Consider the following 14765-nt stretch of genomic DNA (forward strand, 5'->3'; position numbering starts at 1 on the left):
AGGGTGGTCTCCTCTCTGGGCCCCTTGGTAACCCTTTGCAGGTAGTGATTTTATAAACTCTGGATCCATTTGACCTGGTTCAAAGTAATACTTTTTCAGCTTTGGCTCATTGTGGAGACCTAGTAGAGTTTGTGCCTTCCATCTCTGTCGACCCCGCTCTCTGTCGAACAAATTGGTTTATATACTTAGTGTATCAGTTCAATTTACGTTATATATCCTAGTTGCACTTCGTTTATAGTAAATTATTTCTTTAACAATGTTATTGTATATGTTAGAACTCGATCAAAAGATAATTTAAGCTCAATACGTGAATAGTAGACAAGTGACTTTAATAAGGCTTAACCTTTCTTACCTTTAGCTCAAACTAATATTGGCATTCAAAGTAACCTTTAAGGCAAAAAGAAATTCTCACAATTATTGTGAATCAGGCTTGAGAGACTGCTTGTTTCTATACTTGAAGAGGATTCTGCAATCCACTTGACCTATGATAGCATGGGTAAGTTCTACTTGGAAAGACGAAAGTGGAAAGAAGCTAAAGATTTCTATGAGAGATCAAAAAATAACACATGCATCGCACATTGTCTTTACAAACTTGGAGATTGGAAGGGCCTGGAAAGTTTGACCAAGTCTCTTGCAAATGATGATCCTCTTCTTCTATGCATTGCGAGCAATTTCTGGAGTGTCGGCATGTGCACACAAGCTGTGAGTATCTTAATTTTGTGAACTAAAACTCTGTTTCATAGACACATCAGGATCTCCTTGTATCTATATAGATTCAAGAATATCATATTGCATCCACATGTTTCATAAATTACCACACATAATTTGTTATGCCATAGGGAATTCTATTCTGTAATGCAAAGAATGGGTCGACCTACACCACATTGTTAGTAGGTCATACGATACGGTTAATGGAATAAAATTGCATTCGATCATATACACACAAGTTGAACGAGCCTGCCATTTATTTGATTAACTAAGAAAGTTAATGATAAAGCTTGAACCACAATGTATGCTATATGCCAAGATTACAGATCCAAAATATTATCATAAGCTTTATAAGGATTCTCCATCAATACTTTTGAATCTGTTATGTCCATATTTAAAAAATCATCCACATTTGAAGCAAAATTTTCAGTAATTTTATCCCTTGTAAACAAAATATGGCATTAAGGTCAGAGTCTTCCTGCATAGACAAAACAATAGAACATTCTGTGAATATTTTTCCCATTCCTTTTAACGCATGTATTTGATGAGACATGCACAAAGAGTGTAATTTTTCCCATCCCTTTTAACTTGCGTATTTGATGTGACATGCTCATACTATATATACTTAGTGAGAGCATATCAAGACATTGTCACTGTTGACCTAGCTCCCTTCCTGCCTCCCTCCCTGGTCCCCTGCCCCCAAACTAACCCCCCCTCTACACTCTCCACCCCCTCTCAGTCCTCCACCTTTCCTGCGCTACAGCCCAATTCGTCACCCCCTTGCTTGACCTTCATGCCCCACAGTGCTGCCCCTTTGTCTCCCTTTCTTCTCATCTCCATGCTCTTCTTCTCGCTTCCCCCCTCTGCTCCCATAATCTTCATCTCTTTGCAGCCCATCTGGTCCCTCCCACATCCTTTGCTCACCTGGAACCGCTATCCTTTTTACTTCCCTTCTGGAACCCCTTCAGCTCTTCCCCCTCCTTGTTTTCTTCACCCATGCCCTTCGGCATTTTCTATTGACCCTTCACTGCCTTACCCCGTTTTTTGAAACCCCCCCTTCCCTATCGACCAGCTTCCAATACAACAGCTAGCACAATTGGCCTTGTGAGAAGCCATATTGCATTGTGTCCTTTGATGTGGTGAGAGGAATCATGCGGCAGCCCCTTTGATTCTCAGTGCCATCAAAGTCTTGCTCTCTCCTTTGGAGACGCAGCAAGCTGAAAGTAATGTATAAATATTCAAGATAGGCAGGTAAGATTTTTAGTTTCAAGTGAGCCTCGTTCTCAAGGGGAGCTATATTTATTTAGGTGAGAGGAGTTTTCCTTTTGTGGAGATGACTCAGTTCTTGCTCCGTCCGAATCCAATGTACCTGTGCTTGTAGTAGAGATAATGGGGGAAGAGCCATGAAAATTTTCAATGGATACTTGGGAGATACACAAGAAGCTTGAGATGCAGGCAGCCCAAACTAAGAGGAAGGCTGGGATACATGGTCGGCCTAAGATGAAGATGAGGCTCGAGGTTGAAGAAGGATTAGGATTCAAGGCTGCATTGATCTGCTGAATTGTGCTCACAATCCCTTTGAGATGACTAATCATTTGAAATTTTATATCCTCTGGAAGCATTTTGAAAGCTTTCCGGGTACCCACTGCTTGGCAGGTCCCCTCTCCCAACTAGACCATTGCATGTAATGAGAGGCACCCAGTGGTCTACCATACTCATGCAAAATGTTGTCGTTGCACATGAGTGGCTGCCTATCAATCTCTTCGTGAGAGGAAGGGAAAACCCTCCAAAGAGTACTCACGAAGCTGGCCCATGCTTTCACGATAACAGCCATGAGAGGGGAGGAAGGATATCTGCGATGACTGGCTGAATTGAAAATCCATCTGGTACTATCCATCCAATCACCTCCTCAATACGGTGTGCATAACTGTATGCTGCGAATGAAAAAGTCCTTCCCACGGCTCCTGTCTAGGCATAAGTCCCTTCACAACCATCTTGCAGAGCAAGGCCCTACATTGTAAATCTGGATCAATTATATTGAGACCCCTTCCAAAGTGGGGAGAATGAGAGTCTCCCAAGCACATTTGGTTGTAACGTCATCTGTGCCATGAAGTCCACTCCATATAAAATTCCTTATCGGTCTCTTAAGCTGAGTGATGCTATCACTTGAATGGCAAAAAACGTGTATCTCAAAAAACCCAATAAGATATTCCAAATGATCAACAAATACTAGTTCCACATGATGTGCTATCTACTCCTCTCATTTTGAGTCTTGAGGGGAAACCTTTGAGAGCAATGATCTAATCTATCGCCAAATGATCATATCCACATGATGTTATGTTTGTCTCTCCCATTTTGAGTATAAGGTGGAGCGTGTGAGAGCGATGATCTAATCTATCGCCAAGTTTTGATAACGGCTACCAAGAGGAGAGAAGAAGGGAGACTTATGTGAGCATCTGTGAAGATCCATCTCATTCTCGAGAGCCAACCATTGCCTTGACCATGAATCTGTTGAGGGAACACTGAAGAGTTCTTCATGCTAGGAAGGAGTCCTCTAATGATAAACTTACTAAGCAAGGCTATGCTGAAAGATCATAGTGGTAGGGAGAGAAGCAAGCTATCACAAGGAAAGATAACAAGCATAATGGAAATGAAATGGAAAGAAAATGCAAAATGAAAGCAATGGACAAGTACTCACATGATACCGAAAGAGCTTGATGTTGATTGATGTAATAGACAATAGACAAGTACAACACTATATAGTGTGCCACTAGACTCTAGAAAGTCACAATGTCTATGGGATATCTCCTGATATGACACGTGGCATGTCTAGGACTCACTAGACTATAAAACCACACCTAGAACACTCATTTTAGACTCACTTTGGCTTCATATTTCAACACCCCCCCATGAAGGCAAGGTGAGAGACTACTGGAATGGAACCAAGAACAGAACATGACAATGACAGTCATCAAACTATGCACCCTATGTAACTCAGAGGCTAAAGTATGAGCGTGTTCAGAGGTTGATCCAAGCACTCTCATGGCTTGAGACTCAACATGCTCAGAGGCTCACGTTATAGCATGGCTACATGACCATCTCATAGGTCTAGGAATACACAAACATCTTGGAACTCGACCAGCAGGCGTGATAACGAGACCTATCAAAGCCAATACATATGGCTCCCACAGTACATTCCCCCTTGGCTTCATAACAGGACATGTTAGGAAGCCACACACCAAAATAGGAAAACCAATACATCTTTTTAGGAGGACTATCCAAGGCAAAGGACCTTTAGACTCGATGAAAACCAAACACTCAATACATATCATTTTCGGGGGCCTACCCAGGGCAGAGGACCCCAAAATACATCAAGCTTTAGGAATATCAAAAATAGATCAGAAACAAAAGTCCCGATCATTAGGTACATAGACCTCTGAATAGAGAGAGAGATCTCTGATGTCGGCAGTAAGAGCATGAGTCGGTGTCGAAGCATCATCATCTTCTTCGTCTTCACTTGTTGTAATCCTAACCAAGTTGACATGATCCTTGTGTTGTTGCTTGGCAAGCTTCTGGAAGTAGCGATCCTTGGTGTGACCAAGCTTTCCACAGTGATTGCATTTGAAAGGCTTGAATTTGCCTTTGCCTTTGCCCTTGGAGTACAATACAATGGAGTCCGTAGTGTCTGCATACCGTCTGTCACGATCAATAAGCATAGCAACCATATCATGATAACCCATTTGTGTCACACGCAATGCTGGTATGATCTCCCGGTACTTAGAATTTTCCTCAATGCTCGAAAGGAGCACGACAACTTGATCATCTTCCCCTACAAGGGCCTTCAGACTAGCAAGCTGAGTGACAAGGGATTCCATATGATTCAAGTGAGTAAGAAGAGAGTCTTCATGCTTCATTTGCAGCTTGAAGAATTCCTGTCTGAGGAATACCTTTGAATTGATGATTTTGTTGCCGAACAATTCTTTAAACTTAGCCCATAAGTCGTGAGCAGTGGAGTCAACATCAAAATGATGAATAACGTCATCACCCAATCCAAAACCAATGAGAGAAAGAGCTTTGCCATTCAGATTCTCCCAGTGTGCAATTTTATTTTCATCTGATTGTGGCTTTTTCTCCTTGCCACGCACAACATTCCAAACTCCATCTTTCATGAGTACAAGACGCATCTTTGTTTGCCATGTAAGGATATTCTTACCATTAAACTTCTCGAACGAAATGGTAGTTGATTTGGAAGACTCCATGGCTGGAAAAGAGTGAAAATGCAAGTGTAACTATGGAAAGATCACCTTGATAAGTTCTTCATGAGCTGGAGCAAGTCTGGAACTTCTTCATGGCAGACAGAAGTAGAAGGGCAGCAGCTCCAAGAGAATGACGGGCAGAATACGGGCACCAACTTGCGGGCAGCAGCTCCAAGAGAATGTCGGGCATAGGAGCAGCAGCTTGGTAGCAATCCCGAGGCTGATAGCGAGGGCATAAGCAGCTACTGTTTGGCACGCATTTCGAGGCTGGAGCAACATGTGTATGGGCAGGCGAACAGGCTGGTACGGGCAGACGGGACTGCACGAAAACACTGCGTACAGTCCGTACGGCCTGCCTACAGCGGGCTGTACGGCCTGTTTGCAGTGGGATCTAGCAGTTGGAGGCAAGCTACCAAGACGGCTGATGGTGAGGCATTTTGGGTTGAAGAAGGGGTAGTTGTTGGCGAGGTAAATTAGCTCCAAGTCAACTCCCATTGATGAGGCTTGGGTAGGAGGAGAAGAGAGCTCAAGGAAGAAGAGAAGAGGGCAGCCTTCCAAGTAGGATGAGATAGAGTAGCTTCATTGGCCTCCCTCACCTCAACCTCTTGGAAGGGAAAGGGAAAGAGAGAGCAGGGCTGGGAACATGGCTCTGATACCACATGAAAGATCATAGTGGTAGGGAGAGTAGCAAGCCAACACTAGGAATGGAAAGAAAAGATAACAAGTGTTAAATAATCTTTCTCTAATTTGCGAAGCTCTACTTCAAGTGTGGATACAAGTCACGGGCGATGGCAGACGATTATTCCTCCCAGCCAATTCTCAGGGACATTGATATTATTTTTATTCGTTATTTTCCATCATCCTTATCCCCGAGACCCTCAATTCCCTAGATAGTTCTCCTTGCCAAATGTCAGCATTTTTGGCCTCTCCACTTGGTGCACCATTTTACCCCTCTCTTGGGGCACATTAAAACCCACTTGCCCCTTGGCATTATTGCACATTTAGGTGCACCTAGGCCTTAGCACTCAGAACTATCTAGTCACTGCCATTCTGCCCTCACCTAGAACCTTGGCAGTTACTTCTCTTGACCAATTTAATTACGCACATTAACTATTACAAAAGTTGGTCATCTAAGAGAAAATGCCCACCGATCTATCCGAGGTCATGCTATCTCGGCTAGAGCATAACATTCCTTCCCTCTTCAAGCATCAGCGTCCTCGATGATGAAATCTGGGAAAGCTCTCCGTAACTGGTATACGGATTCCCAGGTAGCTTCCGATAGAGGCTGACCATGCCATGCAACCAACACCGTGGGTATCTTCCGATTTCGTATCTGCATTGTTCCTCGGTCCAGGATTCTTGTTGGCTGGCGCCTTGCAATATCCTCTATCTCCTGAAACAAAACCACACCTTCGATTAGTGAGTCACCTGTATGCAAAAATTTCTTTAAGCGCGAAACATGAAAAACCGGGTGCACCTTACACCCCTGTGGCAATTCTAATTTATGGGCTACACTACCTATTCTCTTTAGAATTAACCACGGCCCACAGTATGGAGGTGATAACTTAGCACACTCTCCTGAAGTCAACGACTTCGAGTGCGAAGGAATTCTGAGAAAAACTTTTTCTCCTTCTTCAAATACTCTTATAGACCGATTTTCATCCGCATACACCTTGGCTCTATCCATAGCCTGGCGGATATTAGCTCTTGCAAGTGCTAGCATCTCCCGCATCTGAACTACAAAGTTCGCGGCACTAGGCACTTTCTGAGGTACTCCAACTATAGTCGGATTGGCTGGTCTATAACCATAGTTCAGCTCAAACGGACTGAACCCGGTAGATGAATGTTTCCTATCATTGTAGGCAAACTCCAACAATGGTAACCACTTGTCCCATGTATGTTGCCTCAATGACACATATGCCCTCAGCATATCCTCTAAAGTCTGGTTGACTCTCTCCGTCTGACCATCCGTCTCAGGATGATCCCCACTACTCATTCCCAACTCAGTCCTTAGTGTCTCAAATACCGCTGTCCAAAAATGACCGGTAAATCTGACATCTCTGTCTGACACTATGGATCTAGGCAATCCATGCAGACGAAATATATGTCTGATGAACAAATACGCCACTTGCGGGGCACTAACAGACTCTCTAGTCGGAATGAAGTGAGCCATCTTGGTTAGACGATCAACCACTACAAGGATAGAATTATACCCTCCTTGGGTTACAGGTAGCCCTACAATAAAATCCATGGAAATGCTCTCCCACTTACTTAGTGGTATTTCCAAGGGCTGTAAAAGTCCGGGTGGCTTCACTCGCTCGGCCTTACTTACCTTACACGAGAAACACCGTGTCACATATTCATGAATATGCTTTTTCATCTTTGGCCAAAAGAAATCTTGCCTCACGAGATCATATGTCTTCTCGACACGGGCTATCATGGCATTGTCGAATGACTCTCTGCCTGAGATCATTCTGACCAGGTACTACAACCTTGCCATTTCTAACTAGCATACCATCCCTTATGGTATATCTTGCATAAGTTTGGCCTTTTCTGGATGCCAGGTCATCCGTTTCACTTTCCCCGGGTTTTAACACATGAGCTTTAGGCCACAAGCTCTGGACAAACTCGTCCACCTTTTGAGTTTCTCTGATCTCGATCATTAGAGCACTCTCTAATACCGTGAAACTCAGGTTGTGCATAATGCGAGACAACGCATCAGCTACCTTATTGTCTTTTCCTCTTCGGTACCGAATCGTTAGATTAAACTCCTGCATGAGCTCTGCCCACCTAGCTTGGCGGCCCCTCAAGTCAGGCTGTTTACAAAAATGTTTCAGAGTATCATGATCTACATCCACATAAAACTCTGAACCATACAAATAATGCCTCCATGTTTTCAAAGCATGGATAACAGCATACAACTCTAATTCATGAGTTGGCCAATTCCTTTGAGAGGGAGAAAGCTTCTTGCTTTCAAAGGCTACTGGCCTTCCCTCTTGAAGGAGGACTGCTCCTACCGCAATGCCACTTGCATCGGTTTCTAGGAACAACGGTTTCTGGGGATCAACTATTTTTAACACCGGTCCTGAGACCACAGCTTGTTTTATGGTGTTAAAACTTTCTTGTTGATTCTGTCCCCAAATAAAAGGTACTTTATCTGAGGTCAGATCAGTCAATGGCGATACTATTCCGGAATATCCTTTGATATGCCTTCTATAAAACTGGACAAATCCCAAGAATGATCGCAAAACGCGGTCAGACTCTGAGGGATTGGCCAAGTTAGTATCGCAGCCACTTTCTTCGGATCCATTTCTACCCCTTGTGGAGTAATTATGAACCCTAAATATTCAAGCCTAACCATACACAGTATAGTTTTCTTCTTATTCACATAAAAACTGGCTTTCCTCAAAGTACTGAACACTATCCTTAAGTGTTCACGATGCTCAGTAACACTTTTACTGAATATCAGAATATCGTCAATAAAATGTACTACGAACTTTCCGATATACGGACGTAGTAAATCGTTCATAAGCATGACGAAGGTCGCTGGAGCATTGGTAAGTCCAAAGGGCATTACCAAAAACTCATAATGACCAAACCTGCTCCTGAAAGCGGTTTTATGCACATCCTCGGCTCTAATCCGGATCTGATGATAGCCGCACTGAAGATCTATCTTGCTGAAAATTACGGCTCCATGTAATGCATCTAGCAAATCATCAATCCGAGCCATCGGATACCTATGCTTAACAGTGATATTATTCAATGCTCTGTAATCTATACAGAGGTGAAACGTATCATCCTTTTTCCTCTTTAATATCACTGGCGAAGCAAAAGGTGAGAAACTTGGTTGAATCTGCCCCAACTTGAGGTATTCTTCCAGTTGCCTGCGCACCTCCGCTTCTTCAGCAAAACTCATTCTGTAGGGAGGTCTATTTACAGGTTCTGCCCCCGGGATTAGTTCAATCTTATGTTGAACTTTCCGCTCTGGAGGTAACCCATAAGGTAGTTCATCCCTAAAACATTCAGAGAACTCCTCTGTTATAAGATTAGCCAGCTTGGCCATCTCACCACTTTGCGTAACATCAGTGCTAGCCGAAGAATCATCCACCGGCTCTACCGATGCTGTGTAAAGGAATAAAAACTCTACTTGAGCCTTTCTAATTTCCATCACGGAAACCAACGGTCCCTGAGGTATATCTTTTTCACCTCGCAAGACATAAAGCACATCATTCATCTTGAATTGATATCCGTGCTTTTTCCAATCAATGGCTGGATTCTTCCTAGAATGCCACGCCATCCCTAGGGCTATATCTGCATGAGCAAGCTTGGTCATTTCAAAATCAAGCTTCTCAGCATAGTCCTGAATCCGAAGCTCCAACTGGGTAACCCTTTGGTCCCATACTTCAGTTGAACTTCCATCACCCATCCTGACTGTATACGCATAGTCAGATGGACTTGTCTTTAGTTTCAGCCTCTTCACAAGCTTGGAGTTAATTACATTGTGAGTTGACGCCGAGTCAAAGAACACAATGACATCATGACTGGCCACTTGCCCTTTCATTTTAATTAACTCCGTATCATTAAAGGCCGTATACCCCGTTGCTGCGGGCTTAGATAGGATGTTATCAGGTGCACTCGTCACTAACTTAGCAACAGATACACATAACAAACAAGGTACTAACCTCTGAGAAGGTCCCGCCAGTTGCATCTGCATATGTTCCGCATTGGGACTCTCCTGCATTTCTACGTCGCATTCAGATCTTATCATATTAGCCGTGCGACGGTCTTTATTCAGTGGACAATCCTTCCACTGATGTCGCTGAAGGCAGCCGAAGCACAATCCTTCTTTTCTAGCTTTTTCTTTTTGTTCAGGGGTCAACGAGGACTTTGACCAAGCCCGGGCTGCCATTGGAGTTATTTTCCTTTTCACCCCAACGGTGGTACTTGTTTTTACTGGTCCCTCAACCGGCTTCACCTGCTTGGTTTGGCCACTTGGCTGTGAGACACTTATCTTTGAAACCCATTTCCTCTGAAATCCCCCTTTTCTCGGGTGCTCATACTGAGTCCCTGCCTGCACAAATCCACCAGATCTGCCTCTGGCATCCTCATAGTGCAGGGCTACTACTATAGATTCATCTAGTGTAGTCACATATTTAGCCCGAACTTCCATTTTGATCTTGTCGTTCAGTCCATAGATATAGTCTTTTAACTGAACCGACATAGGGAGAGGGTCTGTTATTTTCATGACACATTCTCTGAATTTGTCAGTGTACTCTGCCACTGACAGACTCCTCTGATGAAGATTTCTATAAGCGTCCCAAGCTCGGGATTCTTCATCAGGTGGAAGAAAGTGTTTCTTGAATTCAGCTTTAAACCCTTCCCAGGTGGTTGGAGCAACTTGATCCTTCTGTTGCTTTATCCACCATCTGCCCGCTGCCTCAATAAACAGGTGTGTGGCCTCGCGGATCTTCTTTAGATCGGATCTAATTTCACAAATGGCGAAGGCTTCTTCCCACTTGTGTAACCAAACCTCGATCACATCAGAGCTGCGCTCGGTCATCCGACCAGCGTACTTCTCCGGTCTATAATTAGCGATATTGGGCACTTTGACCCTTGCGCGCTCTAAGGAATGTATACTGGGCTCTGGCTCTGCTGGAGCTTTGCCCTTATCAATCCTAGACGGTCTAGCCGACAAGGCTTGCACCATCTCTCTGATCTCATTTTGACCAGCATTCACTTGAAGCTGCTGGTTCATAATCTGCTGTAAAGCATCCTCTAATATCGAAATCCTACCAATCAAAGTAGGTACTGCATGATGTGACATCTGTTGTGTGGATTGAATCCTAGATTCTTCAGGATTCATCCTGGAATCTTGTCCCTCGGTATCCATTTTTTTCTTGAAAGAAAAAATAAAATGTATATATATCTCTTTCTTTTTTTTTCCCGAAATTATATACTCTCTCCCTTTTCTGGTTTTTTTTTTTTTTTTCTCAACACGCCAAACTCCAAAGTGGTATGTATATACAACTTTTCGATTTCCACTCTGTTATTGCGTACCGCAGAGAGAAATCGAAAAACTAGAAACTCAAACGAAAGGAAAAAGATTCTCCCTGGGCTTTCTTCTTCTCAAAAACCCGTCCAAGTCCAAGTACAGGAACTGATTCTGAACAGTCGCTCTGCAGCGAATTTAATGCACCGAATGCAACTTCAAGACTCGAAATCTTCGCCTGTTCTAGAAGTTGCGCTAGATTCTTTTCCATCGCTCCAGTCTGCCGCCCATCGTCCTATAATCTATATCCTTCAAAAATTGCGCTCTGACCTCGCTCCGATTTCTCCTCAAAGGCTACCTTTGGTACGTGCGCAGTCATTTAATCCTATGCACTGCCGACTTGCCCCTGCGCGCAAGCCCCAATTGTATTTCAGCGCGTTACGGGACCTGCTAGCCTTTCATGTTGACAATCCGGGACGCCATCGATGCTTTCCTCTTCGTCAACGCCTCACGGGCTTCCGTCGATATATTTGACACTCACGTCGCTACCAAGGGTTCCTCGTCACGGACAGTCAACAATCCTAATTCGTCGTAGATCGTGCACGTCACTCATCACGTATCCCTTGATCCTCCACCTGCTGTCCGTCACAAACCGACGGGTCCTACCTTACCTTCGCTCTGATACCAAAATGTTAAATAATCTTTCTCTAATTTGCGAAGCTCTACTTCAAGCGTGGATACAAATCACGGGCGATGGCAGACGATTATTCCTCCCAGCCAATTCTCAGGGACATTGATGCGTCATATTACGTATTATTTTTATTCGTTATTTTCCATCATCCTTATCCCTGAGACCCTCAATTCCCTAGATAGTTCTCCTTGCCAAATGTCAGCATTTTTGGCCTCTACACTTGGTGCACCATTTTACCCCTCTCTTGGGGCACATTAAAACCCACTTGCCCCTTGGCATTATTGCACATTTAGGTGCACCTAGGCCTTAGCACTCAAGAACTATCTAGTCACTGCCATTCCGCCCTCACCTAGGACCTTGGCAGTTACTTCTCTTGACCAATTTAATTACGCACATTAACTATTACAAAAGTTGGTCATCTAAGAGAAAATGCCCACCGATCTATCCGAGGTCATGCTATCTCGGCTAGAGCATAACATTCCTTCCCTCTTCAAGCATCAGAAAGTGTGCCACTAGACTCTAGAAAGTCACAATGTCTATGGGATATCTCCCAATATGACACATGGCATGTCTAGGACTCACTAGACTATAAAACCACACCTAGACGCACAATGTACGAAAATCAGCAAAACGTAAGTAATATTGCTGGAATCTTTTGATCTGTTGCTCAGAATGAAATTCTAAGATCATGAACAGCTCTGAAATGGGGGTAAAACCCTAGTACAACTGGTCAAAACTCTTCCAGGTTGCCTGACGCAGCCACACAACTTTCGATATCCAAAATTTCTTGAAAAAACTGCACTCGCGACGCAAAACGAAGTCGCCCAACTGAGAAATGCTTCCTGGCGCCCCCCTCCCTACTTTGGTCTCTGACCCCTTGGTTTCTGACCACGAGGGGACTACAGGTACTTCTTCCCCACAGACTATTCCTGCCACAGTTAGGACAACTGAGAAAGTGCAGGCGCAGATGAGGGCTCCTGACTCCTCTTCACCCCAGCCACAGGCCTCCTTAACCCCCAGCTCCAGTTTTGCTGATAGAGGCCTGGCAGGTCCTTCTCCTCCATCTTCCATGAGTGCAGGTCTTCTTCGCACTCCTCGGCCAGACTTGCTTATCAGGAATTCTTTTTCGGCACTGGCAGATTCGGCTACTTTCATGGATGATGAGGAGTTTGTGCCCTCCACCTTAGGGGTCTCGGTCATTGGGATTCCTTCTGACAGGGCCTCCCTTTGAGCAGGGGTGGGGATTCTTTCACCTATTGAGTTTCCTACCCTCAGCAGGAGTGTTTCGGCCCAAGGGAAGCTGGTCTCCTCTACTAGGTCGGGTAAGCCTTTCCATCCAGCATCCTCCTGTCGATGAGGATAATCAGCTCGAACATACAGGGCCTAGGCGGAGTTCCACACCGTCGCCGTAGGCAGCTGATCCGGAACCAGCTTCATCCAGGTGTCACTGAAGGTGCTATTGATATCCTTTTTATCCACGAACACAAGCTGGATGCCAGTGATTGCTCTAAGTCTGGCAAACTGCTTTCAAGACATACCTTCTGGTCGCCTGCTATGGGTACAAGAGGAGGTACTTGCATTTCGGTCTCTCTTTCTATTCTCCCCTTGGTTGCTGGTCATGGTATTATCTCCCCTTCTAGAGCTCAATGGATCATTATTTTGATTGGAGGGCGTAAGATTGGTCTTCTCAATCTTTATGCTCCCAACAACAGAGGGGAGCGGATCTCCTTTTGGAAGGAGTTACTCTCTTGAGCCCCCATTGCAGATTCTTGGATCATTGGTGGCGACTTCAACATGGTTGAGTTGCCTTCAGACAAAAAGGGAGGCAGACGGGGTGGAATTCATTCTTTGGAGAGGGCAGCCTGGGATGCCTTTCTCTTTCAGTTCAGTGGCAGAGACACTTGGTTGGATGATGCCTTTCATATTATGCCACAGTCACTCCTGTACTCTTGGTCGAATAGGAGAATACACATGCCCATTCATGCACGGATTGACAGATTTTATGTAGACGATTGAGCACTTGACAGAGTAGGATCTGTATGCATTTCTACTGGGGTTTCCACCTCAGATCATTTTCCAGTGGTGTTGCAGATTCTTGAGCCTCATCGGAGAGGACGCTCTACCAGTGTCAGGATTCCAGATGCTTTTTATGCAGAGGAGAGCCTCACGGAGGATATTTTACAAATTTGGGTTTCTCACATACAGGGTGGAGCTGTCCATCCATCTCAGGTAGCTGCAGTCTTATCCGAAATTAGTGACTATTATCATTCAGTCGCTGATTCTAGGAGACGTGAGATTCTCAGATGTGAGATTGGTATACGCCAGCAGTTAGCGTCCCTTCAAAGGGAAGAGCAGAAGAGGCCCACAGATGCTTGGATTCAAGAGCGCCTTGCTGCAGCAAGGGCTCATTTGCAGACATTGTTGGGGATCAGAGAGCAGAGTATGCCTTTCATGCATGGGAATCCTTTTGGATTCAGATGAGTGGCAGGGTCAACAAACACTTTTTCTCTACTCATGGGCCCAGACATAGTAGAGATAGTGTTTCGCAGCTTGTTGACTCAGATGAGGTGTTACAGTCAGATCCTGATGCTATCATTGTTACCTTATCACACGACCACCTGTCGACAGGCGTTGACCACATGACGACATCTGTTGACCACATGTTGACCATGTGTCAACACAAGTTAGCCACGCGATCACACGGGTTCATCCAGGAGTACTGTCCGAGGCTGTCAACCACAGGTTGACACATGTTAACCACAGGTCGACACATGTCAACCACAGGTCGACACAGGTCAACCACAGGCCGACACAGGTCAACCAGGAGTACCGTGTCCAAAGTGATCTCATCAAGAGCTGCGCACATGGAGAGTGAGCTTAGCACATGGAGCAGTCAGGAGTATTTATATTACACAGTGGTTCAGTGATACAGTGGTGCAGTGGTGCGGTGAACCAGCTCACCTGCACATGGAGAATTTACACCATCGGGCTGGCGAGTCAGGGAGTCAGAAAGTCACCGAAGCCATCAAGAGGTGCGGTGAACCAGCTCACCTGCACATGGAGAATTTATACCATCAGGCTGGCAAGTCAGGGAGTCAGGAAGTCGCCGAAGCCATCAAGA

General features: G+C 44.8%; 1 protein-coding gene across 1 annotated transcript in view; it reads left to right on the top strand.

The window, feature by feature from the left end:
- Nucleotides 1-14765, top strand: part of LOC147902665 (uncharacterized) — a 300605-nt gene that overhangs the window by 248062 nt on the left and 37778 nt on the right. The window contains exon 16 of the mRNA XM_087373911.1: nucleotides 429-702. Within this exon, the coding sequence (XP_087230037.1) occupies nucleotides 429-702 (274 nt within the window). The remainder of the gene's footprint in view (nucleotides 1-428; nucleotides 703-14765) is intronic.

Source organism: Dipteris shenzhenensis, chromosome 4 (genome assembly GCF_047967505.1).
Source record: "Dipteris shenzhenensis isolate YYH24624 ecotype China chromosome 4, Dip_SZ_1.0, whole genome shotgun sequence".
NCBI classification, from domain to species: domain Eukaryota; kingdom Viridiplantae; phylum Streptophyta; class Polypodiopsida; order Gleicheniales; family Dipteridaceae; genus Dipteris; species Dipteris shenzhenensis.